The 16,241-nt window shown below is 38.5% G+C and overlaps 1 protein-coding gene across 1 annotated transcript in view; it reads left to right on the forward strand.

The window, feature by feature from the left end:
• ATG10 (autophagy related 10) overlaps nt 1-16,241 on the forward strand; it is a 145,127-nt gene continuing 128,886 nt past the window's right edge. The window contains exons 1-2 of the mRNA XM_024755710.1: nt 1-92; nt 15,086-15,202. Coding sequence (XP_024611478.1) covers nt 15,095-15,202 — 108 coding nt within the window. The 5' untranslated portion in view covers nt 1-92; nt 15,086-15,094. The remainder of the gene's footprint in view (nt 93-15,085; nt 15,203-16,241) is intronic.

The following is a 16,241-nucleotide window of genomic DNA, read 5'->3' on the forward strand; positions in this document are numbered from 1 at the left end:
CGGGTCGCGCTGGAGCCGCTGCGCGGGGGCGAGCCGCTGGCGGGTGTGGATCGCACTCCTGGGCCACCATGGAGACCTCACCCTCGATTTAGGTAGTTACAGACCTGTGTTTAAAGCCTGTACCGAGACAGAAATTCTTTGCCTCGTAACCTTGAAACAGAGGATATGAAGTTACTGGTGATTCCAGTGGTTAAGTGCCACTTAACTTGAAGGAGTTTCTAATCATTAATAATTAGGAGATTTTCTTCCAAATAACGTATCTACTCAGCATTTGAAATCACGAATGGGGGGTGGGTGGGATAAAGGAGTAGTTAACTGATTTGTAGAAACAAACTTTTATGATGGTAGAAATTATAAACATCTCTGACAAGGCGAAAGGATAGCTACATGTCTTTTCAAAGTCAAAATAGAGCCTTGTCTAATAGGCCCACCTGAGAATCAATTAATTATCTAGGGGACTATACTTTTGCTTGACATAGTATCGATTAGGGCCCAGGCTTTGCAGTTACTTTATTTTGGTCTAATGGAGCAAATTATTTCTGACTGGGAGAAAAAAATACTACTGATGATTATAGTTTTATAATCCCTATTTCCAAGATTTTTATAATTTTTACCATTGAGCTTGCTCCTTCATTATGAGTTCAGTAAATCTTTGCCACAGGCTCACTTTGTATGAATCATGTTTATAACGTTTCAAAAATGACACTTCGACAGTGGCCTCACTCTTAAGTGGCAAAAGCTTAGTTTATACTTTTCAGAAGTGGAAGGCATAGGCCCTATGTAGTGTTCAATTACATTATTAGAATCCTGCATAGAATCCTCCTTGCTTCTGAAGGGTCAAATATGGACAAGAGGAGACATTTACAAAATGAAAACTTGGCCAAAAAAAAAAAAGTTGAGTATTGAGAAAGTCAAATTAAAGTCTTGCAATTACAAGGTTTAAAAATTGATATTTTACTTGAAACTAGTGGAAACAGTCTTTTCACTGGTTCTAAACTGGATTCATTGGATATACAATAGAATGTTACAAGATTATGCTTTTAAGTTTCTGAGAATGATAAGCAACCCCTTAGGAAAAACAAGTAGGGTAAAGTTTATCTAAGTAGTTTCCTTAAGGCTGGGCTTGATTTGGTTATTAATATCTTTGAAGCCTAGAGACCTTTTGGGACCCTAGAGGCAGTGTTTGAAACATAAACATGCTCAGGGAACCATAACAACAACAGAATGCCCTAGAGATTATTTGGTGATTAACAAATGTCTTCAGGGGCCAAGTGCAGCTGGGTATAAAACAACTGGAAAGTAGGGAAACAGAGAAGAAACCCTATGTAAAATCATCCAGATTAGGGAGAGGCAGCTGAAAACGATGTAGACCCAGAGGCTCCTCTAATGTACCTGGTATCCCAGGCTTTATTGATCTTGTAGGTTTATAGGACCCAGAAAGAGTATTTACTAATATGAATTTAGCTTTGAAGTTAGAGTTATTTCATATCACTGTCATGTAATAGCTTTTCGAGAAAAACTTTTTAATCATCTCTTCTGAGTTCAAGAACTTACAATAGTTTCCTGTTGTCCTCTGTTTTAAATAAAATCTCTTTAGAGTTTTAAGGTGATTTAGAAACTGCTCCACTCCCCCTTCCCACCCCCAGTATTCCTATATTCCTTAATATTCCTAACACTCTCTATTTGGGCTCTTTACCTGTCTACTCTGCCTCATTTCAATCTGTTCCTAGATTCACTGACTGGCCCCACTCTTCATCATTTTTTGTAGCATCTCTGCCTTTCAGTATCCTTTTATACTTCTAGGATTATCTGAAATGTAACTCTTCTACTAGAGCAGAGGCTCTGGTTCCAGACTGACTGCCTTAGGTCAAACTGCCACATTTAACAGCTGTTACCTTGGACAAATTGCTTAACCTCTCTGTCCCAATTTCCTCATCTGTAAAATGGTGAAAATCACAGTGACTACCTCATAGGATTGCCGTGAGGATTTAACAAGTTACTATAGTTTTGTTACATAATAAGAGCTGAATACATGCTATTGTAATGATTATTTAATCCATAGTAATTCTTTAGACAGTGGTTGTACAATTTATCACTAATTTTTACTGTCTTTTATTCTCTAATGTTCTTTTCAGTTTGAATCTTTTCTTATAAATTTGATTACAAACTGTTGAGGGCAAAGATCATATATTATAATCTTTTTAAAAAGTCTCTTAAAGTTCTCCCAGGATGATTCTGGGAGCTCGATATATTTTTTCCCTATCTTACTATCTAGTTTTCTATTTTCTGTTTTCCATTTTCTGTTGCTTATATTTTAAAATGTATACCCTATTTTGCTCTAAAAGTACTTACAGTAGATTATAAACTATATATAATATAAAAACATACAAAATAAAGGTAAATCAGTCATGAAAATATGAAGCTTGAATAGAAAGGTGAGGTTGGGGTACATTATACTCAAATATATACTGTGACCAGTTGTATAGTTGTTAGTGGTGGGATACAGACTGAGTTATGAGCTTCATGATGGTCAGAGAAAAGAAGGAAACATATCACTTGCTGAGGAAAAACATAGCTTCCTTGGAAGTATTTAGTGAGTGAAATGCACATTGTGATCACAGATTTCAAAGATATGCATGTAAAGTCATACTAAGAAACCCTAGGGTTAAGTTCTCCAACCTTGTTAAGCCTACTTCTCATTTTTTCTCAAAGGGGGCTCAACTGCCATTTTTATGGAACTGTTTCATACATTGCAGGATGCTTATCATACTTGGTCCCTGAGCACTAAATGGCAATAGCAGACTACAACCTCCACGCCGCCTTTGTGACAACCCAGTGTGATCCTACTCATTTCCAAACAACTCCTTCAAGAGTGGTTCCTCCTGATGTTGGGAACCATTGGACCTTATCTGCCCATACTTTATACAACCTATGCTTCAACTACTGCCTTATTTTATTTCCTTTTAACCTAGCATATTCTTTTCAGGCCCTGTCTTGCTGGAGCACTTCCATCTTTTTGACATGCTTTTGTCTCCACTTGGTAGACCCTTATTCAAATTTCAAAATTCAATTCTGCGTTTTCCAGACTCCCTTTTTTTTTGGAGTCTTTTCTGATTTTCCCAGAAAAAATTTGACACTTCTTCCTCTGAGGACACACACATAGCAAGTGCTAGGATATTGTAGGTGCTGAGTGAATGAATGAAAAGCTTGCGGAAATAAGAAGGCACATTAATCTAGCCTTTAATGGAGACTTTGCAAGAAGAAAAATTTAGAGGGACTGTCTCTCCCGTTACAAAAAAGTCCAATAGCTTTTTTTTTTCCAAAAAATAATGACACTTGGTAATATATTTTAAAAACACATTGCTCTATCATATATTCAGACTATTTAGACCAGCACTGAGTCCATAACCTCTGATACAATGTTGATCTTTTTGTACCTTCTTATTTGTTGAATATCTTTGGCCAAGGTCATAAACCTTTAGTTCCTGGTTTTGGTCTAATGAGCATATGTTCTGACTAGAGTTAGTTCTACAAGTCCCACTGTTCAAAGGCAGCAAAAGAGTTTGAGCTGATGGATCAGTTCAAATCATCACTGTCAGAGGAACAATTTCTCTCATGTGCATGCAGAGAAGTCTTGGTTTATGTTAAAAAATGATAATCTTCTTATAAAAGTAATGACACCGGTATCAGAAAGATTAGATGTCATATAAATCTGTTGTTTGAATGGGAAAAGATCCAATTGATGAATAGGCTTAAAAGTTTAGTTGAAGAAAGGTGCTATAAAGAGGTAGAGATATGTAAAATAAATTCATTTAAAATTTTGAATTTTTCTTTTGTTCCTTACAATTTTTACTTAATATTTACCGTGTGCTTAACTCTGTTATAGATGCTAAGATATAAAATTATAAGTCACAGTCCTCAGCTGTTTAGACATTGCTCTATCATCTTCCGATTTTCCTTGCTGTGGAAGAGATGGCTGAGGCTACACTGATTTTTGTTCCTTTGTAGATAAACTGTTTTTTTCTGCCTGCATTTTTGTTTTCCTTTTTGTTCTTTAAATAAAGATATTCCATAGACTACCTGTAGGCACAGGTTTCCTTCTAGCAGTTTTCTCAAACATAGTGAGTCCACTCAATTTATAGAAGTAAATCTCTTTAATCTTTCTTTTACCCAGATCAGGAAAAATTTTTCAATGGTATGTTTGCTTATGATTTCAATTCAGAAATGCCAGTTATTTGTAGGTTGGATCTGTGTTCTTTGTCCTTTCTATCAATCAGTATGCATTGTTTTCATCTTGGTTCTTTTCCTTCTGTGTTTGGAGATCACCTCATGTGTATATGCTAAAATGTTAATGAGATTCTTTTCCAGCTTCTATACTTCTCTCTTTTGCCTCTTATATAGAGTTTGTCTAATATTGGGTTGGCCCAAGTTCGTTCTGGTTTTTGCATAACATCTTATGGAAAAACCCGAACGAACCTTTTGGCCAACCCAATATTATATGTTTGAATTCCCTTCCAGTTTTTTCTTCTTCAGTTTCCTTTTTAATCTTAGCTGTCTTTTTCCTTCTTATCTCTTGCTTTCAGAGGCTGCGTTTTTATTTTTCCTTTTTCTTTTTCAATTGGTAAATTAGATAATTTCTACGTTTTTCTCCTGATTCCCATTGTAAGCCCATTATAGGAGCAAGCTTTCTCTCTTCCTCTTTATGGCAGTGCTCCTCTTTCTTACGGTGCACAAGCTTCATCTTGGCCCTGGGCTATTATTGAGGTTTTTGGTTTTCTTACCCTTGACAGAAGAGGGACTTGTGTAGGGATGGTGTTGCTCATTCTTGTCACAGTGAGTAAGCTACCTTCATCCTCCTCACTACACTTAGATGCTGGGGACTCTTCTTCTCAGTGTTAGGTTGGAGAGCATGTTGATAGATACAACCCAATTTATGAAGGATAGATCTTTCTGTACTCAGGAGAGGTCTTATTTTCCTATTGTCTAATCTTTCAGTCCTATGTCTCTAATGAGGGGAGTATTTTTCTGTAATTTGAAGTGGTTTATAGTTTTTTTTTTTAAATAAATTTATTTTATTTTTATTTTTTATTTTGGCTGTTTTGGGACTTTGTTGCTGCACGTGGGCTTTCTCTAGTTGCAGTGAGTGGGGGCTACTCTTCGTTGCAGTGTGCGGGCTTCTCATTGCTGTGGCTTCTCGTTGCAGAGCATGGGCTCTAGGTGCGCAGGCTTCAGTAGTTGTGGCACATGTGCTTCAGTAGTTGTGGCTCGTGGGCTTTAGAGCGCAGGCTCAGTAGTTGTGGTGCACGGATTTAGTTGCTCCGCGTCATGTAGGATCTTCCTGGACCAGGGCTCGAATCCTTGTCCCCTGCGTTGGCAGGCAGATTCTTAACCACAGCGCCACCAGGGAAGCCTGGTTTATAGTTTTTTGAGTTTAGTGGTGAGACCGTATTCTTCTGAGGGCTCATACTGTTCCCCGCAGCTACCTATTGCTGACACCTTCCACTTCTGGCCATGAACATTATATCATTAGTAAAGAATGTTCTTGAAAGAGAATTACTAATGGGTATTAGAAGCCAGTTGTGGCATATGCCAATTTCTCTGGTGTAAATATTCCCACTGTGGTCAATTTCAGGCTGTCAACATGATGTCAACTGGCTCCCCAAATTCCTGAAAACTTAACTATTGACTCTTTGATATAATCCAGCTCCAGCATGCCACGGCATAAAGTCCCACTGAAGGAGATGTTCCCTAAACTCTTGGAAGATGGTGGGGGTTGAGGAAAGGAAACGGTCTCATGAACTCTGTCCTCAGCCCCAAGCTGCGGGGCCACTGCAGGCTCTTTTTTTCTGAAGGAAATACAGAATTGAGAGTGAGATGCCTTCTTACCCTCTTCCTAACTGGACCTTTTGCTGCAGAGGCCATAGCAAGCATCAGCTACCAATAAAGCTACCCCAAATCCCTCAATTCTAGTTTAGGTACAATGTTGTATCCTGTTTAAAGTTTGATTTCAGATGTGTGTTTCAGTGGGAAGGCAAGGAAGGAGTGCTGAGCCTGCTGGCCAACTGCTGCCAAGCCTGAACCAGCTTCCTTTCTTTTGCTGCTTCCTGTGCTATTTATTGGATTACTGGGGTCACACCTGCTGTGCCCTGCCCAGGCTGCCAAATGCCTTGAAATCCAGGCCCATTAATACCCCTATTAAAATGATCTCTCTTTTGTCTCAGTGTTCTAGCATGAATCCTCCTCAAAAGTATCTCTGGTGCTAATTACAAATGCTTATTTTGGGGCCTTCAGAATCAGGTAGTTTCTGGTCTGAGCCTAGGATTCCACATTAAAATTTGTACCCTGGGTGCTTCTTTACTCTCTAAAATTTGAGGACCACTGCCTGAGGATCCTGCTAGGTAAGTGATTAACTAATCTAAATTAATTCAAGCCAAGTTCTCATAAAGATAATAGGTTGAATTCACTTCCCTTGCTAGTAATTGCATGTTTTTTTAGGAAAGAGTCTAAATCTAAAGTTAAAATGCAGAATTGCTGCAGGGAGGGACAAGTACAAGTAGGCAAGGAAGTTGCCTACTTTTATTAGTTAAAAATGATCTTTAGGGCTTCCCTGGTGGCGCAGTGGTTGAGAGTCCTCCTGCTGATGCAGGGGACACGGGTTCGTGCCCCGGTCCGGGAAGATCCCACATGCCACAGAGTGGCTGGGCCCATGAGCCATGGCCGCTGAGCCTGCGCATCTGGAGCCTGTGCTCCGCAACGGGAGAGGCCACGACAGCGAGAGGCCCGCGTACCGCAAAAAAAAAAAAAGATCTTTAATGTTTAAAGATATGCATAGTACAATATGTTCTGTGATAATCACATTTTTGTAAATGATCTAAGTTCTGGGGAAATTTAGTTATATGTTTTAAAGTGTTTTAGTCTTGTTATGACTCTAATATATATTGATTTATAGATTCATCAAAAGAAATGTCTCTGACCAAAAGCACAAAACAAACAAAAACAAAGAATCAGTTCCCCACACACAAGATTAAAAATCCTATAAAAAAATGTGGAGAGCTGTAGTGAAAAAAATTGTTTTTAAAATTAAGAAGGATCATTTGAACAATGATTATATACACAGTGTTAGAATTCGTTGGGGCCGCATTTCTGAAAAGATATTTAATAGCAGCAGAACAAGCTTCTTCACACTGTCTACTTTAGGGCTAACCTATAGTTTAGAAAGACTTCTTTCACTTGGTGAGGAAAAAAAATTATTCTACCTTTCCAATCTTTAGCCTCTGTTGGAGCACTTAAAATAAGGTTTTGATTGTTTGAGCTTAAAAAAAACAAACAGCTGTTCAGCAAGTGTGAAAACTCAAGCAAAATAGATGTATTAACAGTTTATACCTTATGACATGAAAGAGCTCTGACTCATTTCTGACTTTTCCTTATAAGAGATGAGAGGTTCATTGTTTAGGATAAGATGAGAATTGGAAGTAGTCTTTTACTGTTAGTTCATCTGTGTTCTGTTGTCACCTCTGGTCTGAAGATAGCTTAAGTCTGGAAACATAGGCAGTTCACATGTCTCAGGTTATCCATGTGCAAAATAAGGATTATTCTTGCCATTATTGCTTGATAAGCTGCAGTTGTGGTTATTTCCATTTTTGACCATAATTTCAGCCATCTCTTGATAGAAAGTTCTTAAGATTCTAATTTCTGTCTCTACTAGTCTAGGAACTTGGTAAAGGACCAGAGTATTACAACTTGAAAAGTACATATAAAAATGTTAATTGAATTATATTTTCCTTTTTAATGAGTTGAAATATTCTAACTTGAGCAAAGAGGCAATAATTACTCAGTGATATTTCATTATACCATATTATGATGATTTGAATTGAGATGGATATCATTTTAATATAGTATAATTCCTAATTTTGTAATCAAACCATAAGTGTTTTTATTATTGTATGTAACATCCTTCAGCAAAGCCCGGTCCTTAGATAATTTTAAAAGTATTCAACCAAATATTAATTAGTGCTTTGATGTTCAGTCATCTTGCTAGTGGCACAGTGCTGTTAATTAGATAAACTATGGCTATTGAGTGAAATTTTATGTTTCGACTAACATTTTGAAGAGTTCAGTAAACCTCAAGTAACTGGAGGGCTTAGGGAATGGAGTGTTTTCACTTAGTTCAATTTTATTATTAAGTGAGGGTTTGTTTGGAATTTATAGAATGTTCCAAAATGTATTAGTATTCTTTATGAATTAAATTCAATTTTTCTTTGATTTAGTATCTCTCAGTATATGTCACAGTCATCATATAGTCGGAAAAATGATTTCTCTAACCACTTTGTTTTGGTCTTTCTATTCTCGTTCTGTATCCTCTCCCTGAGTGATCAAATGTGTTCTGTTATCTATGAAATGCTGATTTAGAATCAATATTTCTAGCTCAGATTTCTCTTTCCTCTTGAGTTCCAGATCCATCTCAAAATTCCTGCTAGATCTCTTTGCTGGGTATTCTATAGGCATTTCAAACTCAAACTCCGTAGTGCTACATTAAACCCATCTCACTCCCCAGACCTGCTTTTCCTAGAGGGGTCTGTTTCAGTCAGTAGACCACCATTTAAGGCAAAGAGCTAGGACTCTTTCTTGAACCTTTTCTCCCATCAATCCCTTACATACCAAGGTCAGCCAGTTGTTGTGATGAGTATACTACACTATCAAAATATCTTTTGAATCCGTCTCTCTTCTACCCAACTGCCAATCTTTGGCTCTGTTTAGCATTATTTTGTCTCTCCTAAATGATTGGAAGGACCTTTTAACGGGTCTTCAGTCTGGTTAGATCTGTAGTCCCTTTTGGAAACCAGAATGCAAATCTGATCAGTTTACTACCATTTCAAAACCCTTTAGAGCCCTCAGGCTACAAGGCTGTCTTGTCTTCATCAACTGTGGTTTTCTCAATACCCTTCCTCTACCTCTGTATTTCAGTCAGACAAAAGTTCTTCAATTACTAGACCTTCTCTTACATTCTTAGGCTTTTGCACAGTCTGTTCCCTTTACCTCCTCCTTTTGCTGTTAGCTTCTTCCTTTTACAGACTTCTTAGATGTCACTTTCTCAACTTGTATCTGCACTGAAGCACCTTGTTACCCAGAATTCTTTGTGTAAACTGGAGATCTCACTTACACCTTGAAACATTTGACTGCCTTTGTAGAAGCCCCTAGAGTTTATCGACTCTTCTGTACTTGGTTCCTGTACTTGGTGCTTTCTCTTCCCAAACTTGTTCTCCCACTGTTCCCCTATTCCTCTCCATTGTGATCTCAGGAGCACACATCCACAGCAAAAAAAACTTGTCTAAACCCTTAATTCATTATTCCCTTTTCTACATTCTGTGGAGTAAGATGTTAAAAAGTGTTCCCAGGAAAAAGAATTTTGTGGTCAAAAGAGTTGGGAAACCCTGAGTTAATAGTTTCCCCATATAAATGTGCATTGTGAATCTCCAGGGTGGGAGTGGTGAGTGGATGTAGTGTGGATGTTTCCACACGTATCTTACATGATGTTAACATCTGCACAGGTTAGTGCTTCCACTAACTCGTTTTAAAGGAAACTTGACTTAAAAAACAAACAAACAAACAAAACCCAAAAACTCTTTGAATGGAGGCTTTTTCCTCTTCTCTACAAAGCTCAGGGTACTGAGATTGCTGGTAACCCCCACTCCTGAAGAGCCAACTTTAGGTTACTGCTTCTCCAGCCTCATGTAAATATTCCTGCTCCTTTGAGGCTCATGAAATTCAGCTCTACCAGGTATGGCAAGGTAGACTTTTTTCTCACATGCTGTCCCTAATCACTGGTAGTTGCTGCCTTGAGGGCCATCTTGAGAAGGCATCCAAGGCTGTGTTTGGCTATCATGAACACAGGTATTGGTTTTTAGTGATTATTCTTGATGGACTTGGCATTATATACCACATATTACTTACCACCTCTGTGCTCTATTTTTTTTTTTTTTTTTTTTTTTTTTTTTTTACTGTACGCGGGCCTCTCACTGTCGTGGCCTCTCCCGTTGTGGAGCACAGGCTCCGGACGCGCAGGCTCAGCGGCCATGGCTCACGGGCCCAGCCGCTCCGCGGCACGTGGGATCTTCCCGGACCGGGGCACGAACCCTTGTCCCCTGCATCGGCAGGCGGACTCCCAACCACTGCACCACCAAGGAAGCCCTCTGTGCTCTATTGTCTTCTACCGTTTGCCCCTTGTCATTTCTAAATCTCCTAGTTTAACTTACATATTTTTTAAAGAGCTCTCCATTCCCAGTAGCTCTCAGAATAATCCTAAATGACTTCAGTGTCCATGTGGAAGACAGTAAACATTACACGTCTTATAGTTGTTTAAACTTCCTGAGCTCCAGTGACCTTCGTCTCCAAGCTACCTTATATACTTATTTCCATGGCCACAGCTGAGACCTTCTCAATTTCTAAATCTCATAGTCTTCCCATCTTCCATTTCCCTCCTTTCACTGCAGTTGTCCTTTACCCTCTTTCATATGCAGTATTTCTTGATACTGCCATATTTTCCCAGCCCCTTTAACCTTCTCTTGGCATCTTTTCTTTTCCTACATAATCTGGACCGCTGAGCTGTTCTCACTAGCATATTCTGTTTCCTCTTTCACCCTTATCCTTTCACTGACTCAACCCAGCAAAACCTCAACTTGCATGCATATTCATTGCAGCCCTCTCTGCTTGTTCTGACACTTTGGGAGCTGAGGACTGCCGAAGGCAACCACAATACCTCACAGAGTGTTGCACTGCAAATTCAGGCTCGCAACCTGTGCTGGGCCTTCACTTGTACCTGCTCATCTTAAAATGCTGACTTCTCTTCTTCTTCACCATCAATTCCGAATCTATACTCGCTTTCTCAAACACTCTGCTTTTATCATTATCCTCTACCCCTGCATCTGAAAATCTTGTGATCATCACACTTTGTCTTCCTTAATTTGGGGTGCCATTGAAAAACTTCTCTAATTTTTATATTCATCCTCAAATGCCTTTCCTCTGATTGCAAGGGACAAGGTGTTAATTGTGTTGTTCAAATCCATCCTGTGCTGATGACCACATCTCCTCCTAGCCCCTTTAGGATATTGCTTCATCAGTCACTTTCTCTTTCTCTCTTTGGTATTTTCAACTTTTACCTCTCTCCAACCCCCTTTGCTCAGCTTAAACATATATTCATATCTCCCTTTCTTAGGAAAAACAGTATCCTCCCTTAAGCCTATGTGCTGCTTCTGTTACCAATTTGTATCACTTTTCAATCAAATTTTTTGAAAAGTAGTCTACAAAGTTTTTACTTATTTCCTCACTTGTAGTTTTCTCCTCAGCCCACCACAATCTGGCTTCTCTCTCCACCATTGCTGAAACTGCTCACTAAGGCATCAATGACTGCTTCATTTTCAAGCTCCATGGATGTTTTCAGTCCTCTTCTTAATGGGCCTCTCTTTTCTTTTGACATTGTTGGTTCTTTGTTAGCTATTCTCTACTCCCTGGGCTCTGTGGCACTGCTCTTGCTAGGATCTCCTAATGCCTGACTCATTCTCTAGCTCTCTTGTTCGTTCCTCTTCCTCAGTAGGTCCCTTAAATGCTGCTGCTCTGAAGGTTTCTTCTTCAACCCACTGCTCTTCTCACTATGCACAGAGGTTCCTAACTTTCTGGTTAAGACCCCTCAAACAATCTGTTGAAAATTATAGAATCTTTCCTTTCCAAAATATAGATAGGCATATACATACAAAATTTAGTGTAAAATTTCATGACCCACCAGAAGGCTTATTAAGAATTTGCTATATGCATTCCAGCTGGGCAGTATTCACCCTCATGGTTTCATTTGTCTCTTTTAAACAGATGACTTGCAAATCTCTTAAGTTCATTTTAGCTTTGCCTCCATAACTTAAGATGCATATTCTTTCTGCCCCATTTCATTGCCTGGCTTTAGATTCTCATGATATCTCATCCAGCAACAGCTTCTAACTCTCCTCCCTGCCCTCAGGCTGTACCCTTCAGATCCATCTTCCACAGAACCACCGATGATTTACTATTCTGACCTTTTCAGTTCCAACGTCTGATTCTCTGTTTCCTGTGGAGACAGTCCAAACTCTGGCATGGCACACAAGTGACCTTTCAGGAAGTTCATCACTATTTTATCTGGTATCTTTGAGGCCCTTCCCATCCATTTCTCCTCCACTAGTGAGGGCAGACAGATTTAACTTGCATGGGATTTGACTATCTCTGTCTTACTATACTCTCTTTATCATGTTGGTGACATCAAACTTGCGGTTCTGTACACCCTTACTTACCTTGGTTCACACTGTCCTCCCCACTTGGACCACTATTCTAACCCTTGTGCTTCATTCACTGACAATTTGCCCTGCAAAAACTCCTACTTAACCTTAAAGGTTTATCTCCACCCTCACCCCAGACACTTTCGCACACCATCCCCTCTTTGTAAGGAACTCTTCTTGTGCCTACCATAATCTGTGCATCACTCCGTTGTGTATACTTTAACTCGAAGTCCTCTTTTCCATTGCTGTCAGAATTAAGAGTTGAGCTGTAAATTGAGAAATTTGACTAAAGCTAGAGTTAAAAAAATACATTTGTACTTAAAACATTTTATTTCAACTTAAAACATATAAACATTCATTTGCGAATTTTCTCATGTATGACCAAGGCATTTTCTTTGAGTATGGATACTTGATTGGAATTCATTGTTCATTCTTAATTGTAAATTTCTAGTTTTGGTTTAAAAGAAAGAACTCAAGCCACTTGTGCCGCAATCTGAGTGCATAATCCTTGATTTGTACGATTTTTTCCCCCTCAGCCAATCTTTCAGTTGTATTGTCTATAACTAGTTCAATAGTAGTTTGTTTTTTCTTATGAAGACTTACCTTTATAGTCTTTCCAAGTCTTTATAAAGTCTACGTCATAGAAATAACAGTTGTGTTTCTTTTTTACTTACATTTTATTGGTTTGGTTTGTGTTGCATTTAATTAAAGTATGTATTTATGATACATGAATATGGTTTGTGAAAGTACACTCAACTGATAGGAGCAGAGATGCTTCATAAAAAGCATGCTGTAGACATCAGTCATTGTTTTACAGAGGGAATAGACGCTGTGTCAGTTAATCTGGCAAGTTGAATGGAGGTTGGTCTTATAAGAGAGTTTCTGCTATAATTATTGTCACTGGTTATCTCCCTTCATTGCAAGATAAGTTCTTTTTTTTTTTTTTACAGTTCATACTTCATTTACTTATTCATTCATCCAACAACTGTTTATCAGGTTCAGTCTAGAGCCAGGCACTAAGCTGGGTGCTGGGGGTACCAAGATGAATTAGACTCGGATCTTGTCTTCAAGATGTTCATGGTTTAGTGGGGGAAACAAGGTACATCTTGATGGAAGCATCCTGGAGGGACACCTGTAGAATGTGTATGAGTTTGCCAGGTGGGTAAACGCTTCTGCAACCACGAAGGACAGAGAAGTAAGCAGCTGTAGAGTGAATGTCCCCCAGGTAACCTTTGGCAATGTCTGGAGACATTTTTGGTTGTCACAACTGGGGAAAGGGACGCTACTGGCATCCCAGTGGATAGAGACCAGGAATGCTGCTCAACATCCTGCAATGCTTCATTCAAGATAAGTTCTTACAAGGCAAGAACTATACACTTTTTCATTTTTGTGTATCTAACCTTTACCTATGCACAGTGCCTACTACTTACATACAATATGTATTTGTTGGATGAGTGAACAAATTCTTATGTAGGTCATACTAAATTTGAATATTCAGAAAGAACACTGGACTGAGAATCAGCTAGTATAGACAGATCATTGGCCCTGGAGCCAAACTGGAGTTTGAACTTTTCCTCATTTGTATTCTTGAGCAGATTACTTACTCTTTTTCATTTGAGGAATGAGGATCACAGCAGCCTTTGGGCTGTGTGAGGATTAAATGGGAATGTGAAGTGTCTAGCATAAGCACCTGACATAGTAAGCAGTTAACAAGTGCTAATTGTCCTGATGATGCTTATCACTAATGAGGAGAATGTGGGAATTCACTTGGTCCAACTTTTCTCATAGACTTGAACTATATAATCTGAGTTTCCTTCCAGCTGCTCTAAAATTTTCTTTCTATAAACAATGTTTCATGTTTTAGATAGATTTATATAACAAATATGTGGGTAATCCTTGATTTTGGCACATTTGTAAACTCAATAAAGTAGGTAATTAATTAGGTGATCATCACCTTACACCTTGCAAAACAAATACTTTCAGGCTTTAGAACATCTTTTGTTAGTGAGTTGAACGCTAATATAAGGTGTGAAGAACAGCCCAGCTCCACTAATCACTGTGATGCTGTCTATATAAGAGCTAAGGTAGGAGATAGAGAAGGAAGTGTGAGGAGGTTGTTTGGAAGCATTAGCTTAGAAGAAGTGAGATAATGAACACTTGAAAGTTAATTTATGGACAAACTAAGCTTTTTGAACCATAGATACGTATTTGTTATCAATACAAAGCTAGGTTTTGGGTTTTCATGTTTTTTTGTTTTTTTTTAAAAATAAATTATTTATTTATTTTTGGATACATTGGGTCTTCGTTACTGCGCACGGGCTTTCTGTAGTTGCGCGAGCGGGGGCTATTCTTCATTGCAGTGCGTGGGCTTCTCATTGCGGTGGCTTCTCTTGTTGCGGAGCACGGGCTCTAGGCACGTGGCTTCAGTAGTGCGGGCTCTAGATCACAGACTCAGTAGTTGTGGTGCACAGGCTTAGTTGGTCTGCTGCATGTGGGATCCTCCCGGACCAGGGCTTGAACCCGTGTCCCCTGCATTGGCAGGCGGATTCCCAACCCCTGCGCCACCAGGGAAGTCCCTGGGTTTTCATGTTGATCACATTTTGTTCCTGATTAAAAAAGGGGGATAGGGTGAGAAAGATGGAAACAAAACACTTTTTTTTTTGGACTGGCTCTGAGGTTATTTTCCAATGTACATCCCAAATTTTTGTTTGTTTAAAGAAATAAGTGAATTAGCTGAATTCTTTTCAGTATTCATTCCACAGCTGATGCTAATAGTTTTTATATTTCAGTTATTTAGTATGGAAGAAGATGAGTTCTTTGGAGAAGAAACGTTCCAGCATTATTGTGCAGAATTCATTAAACATTCACAGAAGATAGGTGATGGCTGGGAATGGAGAACTTCAAAGGTAAGAAAATTTTATTTTCTATTTCAATGGGGTTTTTTTTGTTCCCCCGCCCCCACAAAAACCTCAGTAATTGAAAGTAATGTATGAAAGCTACTTTGATTTAGTAGAAGGCTTAAATTGAAGAATGTTTTAAAACAGATGTCCATTTTATTACTTCAGCTATATATACTCATTATAATTAGGCTAATGAAGTATTATCTACAAAAGTCCTTAGGTGAACTGCTTCAATTTAATAATAAGAGTTGTTAGCATATTAATTATCTGAATGTAAACAGGTGCTTCTGTGGTGCTTCAAACCATTTGCTTACACTATTAATTTTCTTAGGAAACTACTTTTGTCCAGAGAGTGGAAAGATAATCCAGAAACCAAACCATAGTCAAATAATCACAAATTCTGAAATATTGAGGACTGTATTCACTGGGAATTTCTTAATAATATAAATACTTCCAAAACATTCTTTCTTTTGATTCTATTCAGTAGTAATAATGTAAAAGGTCTATGTACTCATTTATTTCCACACATACATTTAGTAAGGTTCTCTGCCAAAAGCTCTTTAAGAGTTCCTTGAAATACTGTTCTTAGAGAATAAGTAAGTTTTCTCTACTTGACATTTTATCTGATCCATGAAAAAGTGGTGAATCCTGATTCTCTGCTGATTAGCTGTTTCCTATATGAAATCTGGGAAATGAGAACAGTTTTGAGCTTATTCCTATGATTCAGATCTAGAGGCTAGGGAAATGCAGGCCTTGATCAGATCTAGATTGTCACTGGGAGGAGAAGCCATGATTCCTCTTGGGTCGTATATCAGCTAAGCTTTGACAGGGGAGCTCATGTGAGGGTTCAGAGGTATAGAGTCAATTTCTTGTGGTGGATTCTAGCCCCACTCTCTAAGCTAGTGATGGGACAGTTCATAAACTTTTAAGACATCTCTTGCTGTAGGATAACATGACCTTACTAGCATCTTTTATTAATTTTGTTCCTGAGTATTTAAAAATTTTGTTTGCTATTGTGTTTGAATTTTTATTCATCTTATTTCTT

Source organism: Neophocaena asiaeorientalis, unplaced genomic scaffold (assembly GCF_003031525.2).
Source record: "Neophocaena asiaeorientalis asiaeorientalis breed wild unplaced genomic scaffold, Neophocaena_asiaeorientalis_V1.1 scaffold37, whole genome shotgun sequence".
NCBI lineage: Eukaryota > Metazoa > Chordata > Mammalia > Artiodactyla > Phocoenidae > Neophocaena > Neophocaena asiaeorientalis.